This window comes from Phacochoerus africanus, chromosome 1 (genome assembly GCF_016906955.1).
Source record: "Phacochoerus africanus isolate WHEZ1 chromosome 1, ROS_Pafr_v1, whole genome shotgun sequence".
NCBI lineage: Eukaryota > Metazoa > Chordata > Mammalia > Artiodactyla > Suidae > Phacochoerus > Phacochoerus africanus.
The window spans coordinates 29,563,869-29,575,447 of NC_062544.1; the positions used below are offsets into that span (position 1 = coordinate 29,563,869).

The 11,579-nt window shown below is 42.0% G+C and overlaps 1 protein-coding gene across 1 annotated transcript; it reads left to right on the top strand.

Moving 5' to 3' along the window:
- Positions 1 to 1,044: 1,044 nt before the first annotated feature.
- Positions 1,045 to 10,803, top strand: C1H5orf47 (chromosome 1 C5orf47 homolog). The gene is made up of 3 exons (XM_047799239.1): positions 1,045 to 1,428; positions 9,114 to 9,199; positions 10,696 to 10,803. The coding sequence occupies exons 1-3, from the start codon at positions 1,137 to 1,139 to the stop codon at positions 10,801 to 10,803; spliced, it is 486 nt and encodes a 161-aa protein (XP_047655195.1). The 5' UTR covers positions 1,045 to 1,136.
- The last annotated feature ends 776 nt before the right edge of the window (positions 10,804 to 11,579 follow it).

Sequence of the window (11,579 nt, forward strand, 5' to 3'; positions counted from 1 at the left end):
ACTTCACAAGTAGACTCAATAAAGTGAAATGAAAATTAACTCTAAAGAAGCTACATCCTACTATGTGCCAGATACTTAATATGCCTTATTTTGGTTTATCTTTACTGGATTATCCTGAGTTTACATCTGAGGGAACTGCAATCTCAGAGGGAAAGCGGCTTGCCCAAATAACCCAGCTGAACCAGGATGGGCCTCAGGACTGCCTAAATAAGACGCTGGCCTCAGGCCCATGATGTCTCTGCATAGGGTCTCTTGAGGCCCATGGGCCAGTGCCAACCAACCTATGCCGGACCAAGGGCCCACTGGAACCCTTTGGTACAAAGGCATTGTCTCCTGCCCTACTTTTCCTCAAGGCCCCCAACTTCTGGCTGACACACCAGATTAGTCAAGTCCAGGCTTGGCTGCTCACTCTGAAATCTTCCCCACCCCCAGCCACACCAGGAGGGATGCCCCATTGACCTGATTCCTTTCCCCCACCCTGTTCTTGTTTCAGGTCATTTCCTCAGAGAGGTTTGCCCCTCTTGGTCTGCTTCTCACCCCCGGTGATCTTTTTTTTCAGATGAGTGGCCCACCATCCGTCAACCAAACACCTTCCTGCTGCCTCATCTTCTGCAGAGTGGTCCGGGCTCCCCTCTTCCCTCTGCTCACAGAGCGGCAGGGCTCTCGAGCTTCTCTCACTCTACTTTTTCCTTCATCACTCATCCTTCCCCAACCCACTTGCCCACAGAGTCCTGTTCCACAGCTCATCCCCTATACAGTGCAGAGTGGTCTGGCCCCTACACAGAGCCCCCCCCCCCTGTCCGGCACAATGGTTCGGCCCCTCAGTTCTATCTGTCCCTCCACAGACTCACAGTGGTCTATTCCCTCAGGCTAGGGGGTTGCCAAACACAGTGGTCCTTGCTTCGGGGGTTGCCAAATACAGTGGTTCTTTCCCTCAGCTCTAACCCCGCCCCTGCGTCCCCCCCACCATCCCGGTGCAGTGGTCCATTCTGTCAGCTCTGCCACCCCTCCTCACACACAGTGGTCCCGCCCCCAGGTCTCCCTTCTCCTCCCCTCGCTTTCTGCCCCTCAGACCCCTAGTCGCCCTCTGCTGGCTTCCGAGGGCACCGAGTGGCGGTTGCACGACGGCTGCATCGATGGCGGCGAAAGGCCGGGAGCAGGAGGGGAACCGGTCGCGCTTCGTCTACGTGACTCGCTTCGGCTCGCACCAGTGCGGCGGCGTTCTGCAGCTGGGCGGCCGCCGGGCTCTGGGCCTTTGGAGTCCCGGGTTCCGGGCTGGCCGCCGTCAGGCAGGGGCTCGGGCGGTGGCGGCAGGGACCCCGGGCGGCACGGAGCCGCCCGCCGGCTCCCGGCCCAGGGCTCCTGAGGCCTCCTCCCCGGCGCGGGCGTCGAACGTGCGGAGCGGATCCCGGCCCACGGCCGGTGGAGGTGCCACAAAGGGTTGGTCAGGGACTTGGGTGGGGTCCCCTAGTCTTTCCGTCCTTCTGGGTAGCCGTCCTGCCAGGACTACTGGTCTCAGGGAGGTGGGCTTCTCAGCCTGTGGCCTCCCTATCAGCACTCGGTCAACCTCCCATGCCGCCTGGCTGCCTGGGGTTCGAGGCTCGTGGAGTCGGGTGGGTCTCAGCAGCTGCAGTGGCCCCGCCCCCGCCCGGTCGCGGTCCACAGTGGGCCGGCCCCTGGGTGGGGCTGGGCGGTGGGCCGCCTTCCTATTTGTTCCGGGCGGTGCCGGAGAGACGGGTCCGGTCCTGCGCTTCGGAGCTTTGCCGCGAGAGGGCGCCAAAGTGAATGATTGGGGGCCTTGGGTTGGTCCCCTTTCCCTGTAGGAAACGTTGAATTTCTAAGTCGGCCTAAGGAGAACCGACGTCTTAAAAATGATGCCGCTGCCTCTTTGAAAAGAGAGGAGAGCCTGTCTTTGCATTGTTCACACTCCTTGGGTGTATTTCAGGAAGGCTTTCTATTGCACAAGTTCCTTTCTGTAGGTTTTTCCGATATCTTGTTAAATTGATCCCAAGGTATTTTGAATCTTTGTTGCTGTTGCAAGTAGAGTTTCCTCTCCCATGAGAGGCTCCACATGTTTGTTGTTTATGTATGTAAAGCCTCTTGATTTAGACAAACAAGCCAACAAAAAAAGCCCAAAAAGTTTGGGAAGCTTTGACAAAGTTATACACCTGGTAGTATATCACTACAAATAGGATCTGGAACATTTCCCTCACCTCAAAAAGTCCTTCCTCTCTTTTGAGAACCCATTCCTCTACCTGTTTCTTGTTTGTTTGTTTATTGTTTTTTATTTAAAGAATTTAGTCGTTTCTTGAGATATTCACAATCCAGTCAAGTGTGACATTCAATGGTTTTTTTCAGTGTTGTGCTACCGTCATCACGATCAATTTAGAACATTTTTATTACCCATTCCCCCTCACTACCATTTCCAACCTGCAAGTCCAGTCCTAAACAAGCGTTAAACTACTTTCTGTCTCCATAGATTTGCCTATTCTGGGCATTTCAAATAAATGGAATTCGACAATCTGTGGACTTTTGTTATTGGCTTCTTATACCTAGTCTCTTGACGATTTTCTTTTTTCTTTCGGTTTAGGGCCGCACTTGAGACATATGGAGGTTTCCAGGCTAGGGGTCTAATCAGAGCTATAGCTGCCCAACTAAGCCACAGCTCACAGCAGTGCCAGATTCCTTAACCCACTGAGCCAGGCCAGGGATTGAAGCCGAAACCTCATGTTTCCTAGTCAGATTGGTTTCCACTGCCACAACGGGGAACTCCCTAGCCTTTAGATTTTTGTATGTTAATTTTTTTTGCTTTTTTTTTTTTTTTTTTTTTTTTAAGGCTGCGCTTACGACATATGGAAGTTCCCAGGCTAGGGGTGGAATTGGAGCTGCCTTCAACCTACACCACAGCTCACAGCAACCTAGGATCCTTAACCCACTGAGCGAGGCCAGGAATTGAACCTGCATCCTCATGGATTCGTTACCTCTGAGCCACGACAGGAAGTCCCTGTGTGTTAATTTTTGATCCTAGTGCTTCACTGAATTACTGTTTAAGTTAGTTTTATCATTGCTACTCAAGATTTTCTAGTTATACTATTATATTATTTGTACTTTTTTTATTTTTATTTTTAGGGCCACACCTGTGGCATATGGAAGTTCCCAGGCTAGAGGTTTAATTGGAGCTGCAGCTGCCAGCCTATGCCACAGCCACAACAATGTCAGATGCCAGCTGCGTCTGCTGCCTATACCGCAGCTTGCAGCAGAGAGGGAGCTGGCCAGGGATTGAAAAATTTTTTTTTTTACTATGAATGAGTGTTGAATTTTGTTAAAGGCTTTCTTAGATCTACAGAGATAATATTTTTTTCCTTAGATTTATTTAATGGCATATGATATACACTGATTTCTTAAGACTGAACCAACTTTGCATTCCTGAAATAAATCCCACTTGGTTATGATGTACCATTTTCTTTCTTTCTTTTTTTTTTTTTTTTTTTTTGTCTTTCTGCTATTTCTTTGGGCCGCTCCCGCGGCATATGGAGGTTCCCAGGCTAGGGGTCCAATCAGAGCTGTAGCCACCGGCCTATGCCATAGCCACAGCAATGCGGGATCCGAGCCGCGTCTGCAACCTACACCACAGCTCACGGCAACGCCGGATCGTTAACCTACTGAGCAAGGGCAGGGACCGAACCCACAACCTCATGGTTCCTAGTCGGATTCGTTAACCACTGCGCCATGATGGGAACTCCATGATGTACTATTTTCTTAACATAGTGTTAGACTATGTTTGCTAATAATTTGTTTAGGAGTTTTGCATTGGTATTTGAGGCAGATAGTGATTTGTAATTTTTCGTTCTTTGTACTTCATCTGGCTTAAGTATCATGATTACACTTAGTTCATAAAAGGAATTAAGAACATTTCCTTCCTTTTTAATGCTCTAGAATAATTTATAGAACATTGAGACTACCTGGTGTTTGAAGTTTTGGTAGAATTCTGTGAAATTGTCTAGGTCTAGTGCTCTTTATGGGATAATTTCTTAACAACTTTCTCTGCATATTCTATGGAAATTAGTCTCTTTACACTTTCTAGCTGGGTCAGTTTTGGTTATCTGTATTTTCCTAGGAAATTATTTGTTTCATCTAGGTTTCCAAATTTATTTGCATAGAGGTCTGCAAAGAAATGTCTTAGGATTTTAAAAAATTCCTTGTATTTCAATGGTTATTTCCCCTTTTCATTTTTTTAAATGTATGTGCCTTCTTCCCTTTCCTTGATCAAGTTGCCAGTATTTTGTTTATTTCGTTAATTTTTTTAACACAGCATTTTTTTAATTTAATGATTTTTATTTTTTTCCATTATAGCTGGTTTACAGTGTTCTGTCAACTTTCTACTGTACAGCAAGGTGAACCAGTCACAATACACATATACATTCCTTTTTCTCACATTATCATGCTCCATCTTAAGTGACTAGATATAGTTCCCAGTGCTATAGAGCAGGATCTCATTGCTTGTTCATTCCAAAAGCAATTGTTTGCATCTATTAACTCCAAATTCCAGTCCATCCCAGTCCTTCCCCCTCCCCCTTCACAACCACAAGTCTGTTCTCCATGTCCATGATTTTCTTTTCTGTAACATAGCATTTTGATTTGTGAATTAGTATTTAGTTTTCCTAGTCTCTTCCTCAGTAGTAAATATATATAATAAAGATAAATTTAATTTTTTTCTTATGTGTGTTTTTTTGTTTGCTTTGTTCTTTTTACGCTTTTATTTTGAGAAAGAAATTTAATTCATTTATTTTTTCCTTCCTATTTGTTTATTTATTTATCTTTTTAGGACCACACCCTGGCATATGAAAGTTCCCTAGGGGTTGAATCAGAGCTGTAGCTGCTGGCTTACACTACAGCCACAGCAACACCAGATTTCAGATTTGCCTGTGACCTACACCATAGCTCACAGCAATGCTGGATCCTTAACCCACTGAGCAAGGCCAGATATTGAACCCGTATCCACATGGATGCTAGTCAGATTCCTTTTGCTGCACCACAATGGGAACTCCCATTCCTTCCTCCCTCCTGCCTTCCTGCCTTCTGCCTTCTTCTTCTTCTTCCTTTCCCTAGTAAACTCTAGTTTTATTTCATTATGATCAGAGTGTTCTTTGTAATGTCTCCATTTTATGGATGTTACTTGTGTTTTCTTTGGGATCTAATTTATGATCTTTCCTTTTTTGTTCTTTTTCTTCTTCCAAAGCTGTGAGATTGGAAGATTGTCCCTTTGAGTCATGTTTATCCCTTTAAATCATGTTTGCCCCTGTAACTAAATCAGCCTATTAAATTGTATGCTTTTGGTACTTTATGTGGTGTCTGGCCCTTTCAGTTCCACATTGAAATCCTTCCTTGTAGTCTGTGCTGGGATCTGCCTGGTTATCTTTTAGAATTTTCAGATTTAGGGTGGATATCATCTTTCTACTGGTTGCTCAGCTCTCCTTCAGGTACCTCCTTTTCTAGTGTCCCTCCTTTCTCTGCCTTGTTGGCCACAGAGCCTTGCTTAGCATGAAGTTGGAACAAATGGGATCATAGTGCCACAGTTTAATGCTTTTTCCCATTTACTTATATTTATTTAGCAGTGTCAGCATTCTTTGTCATCAAGCAATGCTGAGGATGTGGTTGCGTGTAGACGTTTTGTAATGTAAAGTTGGGGAGAAATTTTGGGAAGTCGATTACTCTGCCTCCCCACCCCTGCCCCTCCCACTTCCACAACATTGTCCCCAGCTACCCAGAAGGTCTACATTGAAAAGTTTAGAACAAGAGAAATGATAGGCTCAGATTTACTTTTCGTGCTATGTAGAGAAGATTGATTTAGAGTCAGGCAAGACTAAAAGCCCAAGTTGGAAAATATATTTTATTGGCATCCTTAATTTTACTTTGATAATTTAACTTACTTAAATTTACTTTGATAATTTAGCAGTATAGCACTCTACTCTGTGCAATTTGATTGACTTCTGAGAATGAGCCAGGGTGGGAAACCTTCAGAGATACTTCATCAGGGGCACTATTTTAGAATTCGTGCCCCTCCAAAGGTCCCATTGTTAAAAGGTGCTCAGGATTTTTATTTGTTTGTTTCTGGCCTCTGTGCTGGTGATAAAAAATTTAGGGATAGTATAAGATACGTTAGCACTGGGTTTCCAGCTAACTATTTTTTTAAAGTCAATGAATTTTATTATGTTTGTAGTTGTATAATGATCATCACAACTCAATTTTATAGCGTTTCCATCCCAGACCCCCTCCCATCCCCTCCACACCCCCTGTCTCCTTTGGAAACTAACCTCTCTCCTTTGGAAAATTTTTCACAGTCTTCAGGCCAGTATCTGTTCTTCAAAGAAGTTCATTGTATCCTTTTTTTAAATTCCACATATAGGCGATAGCATATATTTGTGTCTCACGGTCTAATTTCACTTAGCATGATAATTTCTAGGTTCATCCATGTTGCTGCAAATGCCATTATTTCTTTCATTTTTATGGCTGAGTAATATTCCATTGTATATATGTACCACATCTTCCTTATCCACTCCTCTGTTGATGGACATTTAGGTTGCTTCCATGTCTTAGCTATTGCATATAGTGCTGCAATGAACATTGGAGTACATGTGTCTTTTTGATTCATGGTTTTCTCTGGATAGATGCCCAGGAGTAGGACTGCTAGATCAAATGGTAATTCTATTTTTAGGTTTTTTTTTTTTTTTTTTTTTTTTTTTTTTAGGAATCTCCATACTGTCTTCCATAGCGGTTGCACCAGTTTACATTCCCACCAACAGTGTAATAGGGTTCCCTTTTCTTCACACCCTTTCCAGCATTTAATGTTTGTAGACTTTTGGATGATGGCCATTCTGGCTGGTGTAGGGTGGTACCTCATAGTAGTTTTGATTTGCTTTCATCTAATAATGAGTGATGTTGAACATCTTTTCTTGTGTTTTTTGTATGTCTTCTTTGGAGAACTGTCCCTTTAGATCTTCCGCCCATTTTTTGATGAGTTTTTTTTTTTTTTTGATATTGAGTTGTAGGAGGTGTTTATAAGTTTTGGAGATTAATCCCTTGTCAGTTGCTTCATTTGCAAATATTTTCTTCCACTCTGTGGGTTGTCTTTTAGTTTTGTTTAGGGTTTCCTTTGCCGTGCAGAAACTTTTCAGTTTAATTAGGTCCCATTAGTTTATTTTTCCAGCCCCTTTGAAAAATAAAAACAGGTAAAAGATTTATTTTAGGAATTAGAAATTGGTGGTGGTGATGGTGCTGAGTTCTTCACCTTTTTGGGGGAGAGGGAGAGCAGGAAGTGGGGAATCAAATGAATCCCCTGGAGAAGAACCTTTTTTGCATTAGAACCAACAGATCTCAAATAGACAAATAATAGTGGAGTCTAAGATAGTGAATTGGAAATGAAGAATGCTGAAAAGTAGATGAAGAAGCTTATGAGGGAAGGAAGGGATGTTTGAATTAGTGCTGGAGATGCCCCCAGAAGTCAAGTAGAAATAACAGCAGCAAAGAGCTGAGATTGCAAAACCAGCTTTCTCTTCTTGTAACTGGTTTGTGTTGACCTAGAATAGATTTCCTCTGGTTGGCTGCTCTGCTGGGGTGGGAAATGACCATAACGCAGTTTGTTTTGAAGTTTGGCTGTGAAATTTTGGACATTTTTGTTGTTTCTTTGTGGTAGGGGTAACATGATTAGACCTGGAGGAAGGATAACTGGGAGGGAGTGGAGTGGGAGAGATGCCAGAGACCAGTTCTGAGGCAGTAATCCAGTGGAAAGATCAAAGTCTTGAACTGAGACGATGCTAGTAGAGGCAGAGTGGACAGGATTGAGGACTGGCTGGAAGAGGGGGAAGGATGGGTTGCTTCTCACAGATTGGGACATGCCCTTTTAGAGCATACTCTAATTCACTCAACGAATGGATTATTGACTATGTATCTAATTTCTCCAGTGTTAGATGCTGGACCTCTGATAAAGAATAAAACACTTCTCAAGTAAAAATGTGAGAAATCATATGGTAAGTGAGTATAGGGTGCTTTGTGAAGTCAGATTTAAATTATCAATTAAATTAGGTCCCCCTCCCTGGGAAAAATAAAAATTGGATGAGTAGAAGAAAGCCAGGTATAGAATGGTGGTAGGGCAGGAATGAGTTGGGGAAGGTTGGAGTACTTTGGGGTGTTTCAGACAACAGGAGAACAAATATAAAGGGTTTCAGGGGAGACACGCTCATTGTTTTACAATTTTGTCTTTGAATAGACAAGTTCTTAGGTTTTCTTCTAACAGTTAATATTTGGGAAGGCAGCATGGTTTAGTAAGAGTCAGGAAGCTTAGCACTCTGACAAGCTTTCATTAGTATCTACTGTGTGTGTGGTAGTGTGGATAGAAAGATGAATAAAGTACACATGGACACTACCCCTCTGGGAGGTCACAGCCTAGCGGCAGAAACACTATATAAACACATGCTATAAAAGTGTGTTAAGTGCTGTGATCAAAGTGTTCCTGGATCAGTGCTGTTTGTGGGACTGCGGGTGTTTGAGGGAAGGCTGTAAAGAGGAGGTGACATATGAGCTGAGTCTTGAAGAGCAGGTAGAAATTTGCCTGGCAGTTGTGTGTGTGTGTGTGTGTGTGTGTGTGTGTGTGTGTGTGTGTGTGTAGGGGCATGCATGCACACAGTGCAGAACAGAATAGCATGTGCAAAGGCAGGGAGGGGTAAGAACACCACATATTTGGGGAATCACAAGGTGCTTTGTGCACTTGGAAGCGTGATGTATACCCTGAATTGAGCAGAGAAGAAAGGAGACTCTGGAGGTAGCCTGACACAAGATGTAGCTTCTGGTGTTTGTTTACTCTGTTGCTGACCTTCTGGGGACTCACCTTTCAAATCAGAAAGGGGAGGTTTCGTCTGCCCCCATTTTCTAGTATGGTATTAGCTAATTTGTGAACTGGTATTATCTAGTGATCAGCAATATATCAATTAGAAAAATCCCCAGAGAGAGCTCAATAGACATTTACAAAATTGTCTATTCTCAGGATAATGAATCTTTAAAGTATGTACTGACCTTGATATTTTACCTTGCCACTCTTTTTTTTTTTTTTAAATTAGGTTTAACTCAGAAGAATTTAACTAAAAAATTTGACTTCCCTGTACCTTTGAACGAAGCTTCCAAAATAATGAAGAAAAAGAAAAAGGTATATTATTGTAAAGGGGAATGAACAATATTTTGAATTTTAGATTAACCTGTATAAATACAAATGTGTCAAGACAGTAAAAAAGTGCCATTTTAAAAACATTTAATTTACTGAAATGAGAAAATAGAATTAATTTAGCAGAAATGGAACTGGGTTTGGCAATATTTATTAACCTAAAGAGTAGTCCTTCCAATGTTTGAAGACATAAAACATGTCTTCATCAAAATGTAACCCATTGGGAGCTTTTTCAAAGCATGAAAATATATGTTCCATAGATATAACAAGCTCTGATAGGTAGTGTAACATAAGAAAATCATGGATTTCATGGAAAAGAATAAGGTGTCTATGTTGGTGTTATATTGCTCTTTTAAAAACAAGGGATGTACATTAAGTTCCTAGCAGGAAAGCTGACAAGCGTGAAGCTTTATGCTCAAACATTTTCATCTCTGGTTGTCCAGATGTCATGGTAACTAAAGGTTTGAAACATATTCAAGATCAATTGTTCTACGAATCTTTTTTCCTCTCCATATATTTTACACTTCAGTTTAAAGAAATTGTTGGTTGATAATGACCCACGAAATTATATTATTTCTGAGATTTGAGTTTGATTTCTAATCCATGCATAATATAAAATAACATTCAAAATGACTAACCCTTGCAGCAGGTGCATTTTCAATGAGTATTTAATCTTCCCACTATACTAAGAAATATTTTTTCCTCAGAATTCCCATTGTGGCTCAGCAGAAACAAATCTGACTAGAATCCATGAGGATGCAGGTTTGATCCCTGGCCCTAATCAGTGGGTTAAGGATCTGGCATTGCCATGAACTGTGGTGTAGGTCACAGACATGCCTTAGACCCTGTGTTGCTGTGTCTGTGGTGCAGGCCTGCAGCTGCAGCTCTGATTTGAACCCTAGCCTAGGAACTTCCATGAGCCACAGATGCAGCCATGAAAAGAAAAAAAATTAATCCTGTGAAATTAGATTGTTATGATCATTATACAACTACAGATGTGATAAATTCACGTGAGTAATAAAAAAAGAAAAAAAAAGACATATCGTAATAAAAATTCTGAAAACTAAAGACAGAAAATAAAACTGAAAAGTAACCAGTGGGGGAGAAAATAATTAAATCATTGTCCAGTGGTTTAGACATATGAAGAAAAACTCACTATTTTTATTACCTTTCAAAACAAAATTGAATATATTGAAGCAGTGGGACTTAATAGACATTGCTTTGGAAAGGAAAATTCATCCAGGACAGTTATTTCACATACTACGGAGAGAAAATGCTAGGACGTTGGAAAAAGATACAGAGAAATCAGTAATCATAGGAAAACAATTATGTTTAACGTTTAGGTCTCTAAGTGTAATATTGCTTTATAACGATAATATCAAATTGGCACGTATCACAGTTGAGTCACTCCCAATTGCCTACATCTAAATGTATTCCTGATTCTCTGCTCGATGTTCCTTAACTGTGCTTATCTTTTTAAGGTTTCAGTATGGAATGGAGTGTACAAAGTGATTTCTAAAATGCTTGAAGAAAATGAAAAATACAGACTCAGGCTGAAATGCCAGCAATTATCTAGGGAAAGTAAGTAACACAATTTTTATTGTATTAAAGAAGACTGGCTTCTCTAATAGTTTAGTCACCCTTGGATCGCATTAGACCAGTAGTTTTCCTAATTGTCACCTTCAATGTATAGAACTATGTGCCGTATTATCACCTGTTCATCATAATTAAAAATATAAAGCCTTGTAAAGCTCTGAGTGTAGAGTAGACTGCACGTGTAGGTATGAGTGGAGGAGCGCAGAAGGTGAGTATTGACCGGAATTTACTGAGCAAAGGTGATATGCTTGTCTGTTAAATTTGAATTTTAAAGCCAATTTTTTTTTTTTTTGTCGTTTTGCATTTTCTAGGGCCGCACCCGTGGCATATGGAGGTTCCCAGGCTAGGGGTCTAATTGGAGCTGTAGCCGCCGGCCTACGCCAGAGCCACAGCAACTCGGGATCAGAGCTGCATCTGCGACCTACACCACAGCTCACGGCAACGCCGGGTCCTTAACCCACTGAGCAAGGGCAGGGATTGAACCTGAAACCTCATGGTTCCTAGTCGGATTTGTTAACTACTGAGCCATGACAGGAACTCCAATGCCAACTTTTTAATACAGACTGCAACCTCATTACTGATGAAGAAAAACGTTTTAACTGAGTTATAGAAGTATATATTCTGTGTTGCTTCATATAGTTACTTCTGCTTCGTGATGGTTCAGTCCAATTTTATGGATTTAACAAAATCTGCACTTGAGTTATGGCCTTGATGTCATTATTTTGTTCTTGGAAAACAACTCATAAATTAAACCCTGTTCTAAAGCTGC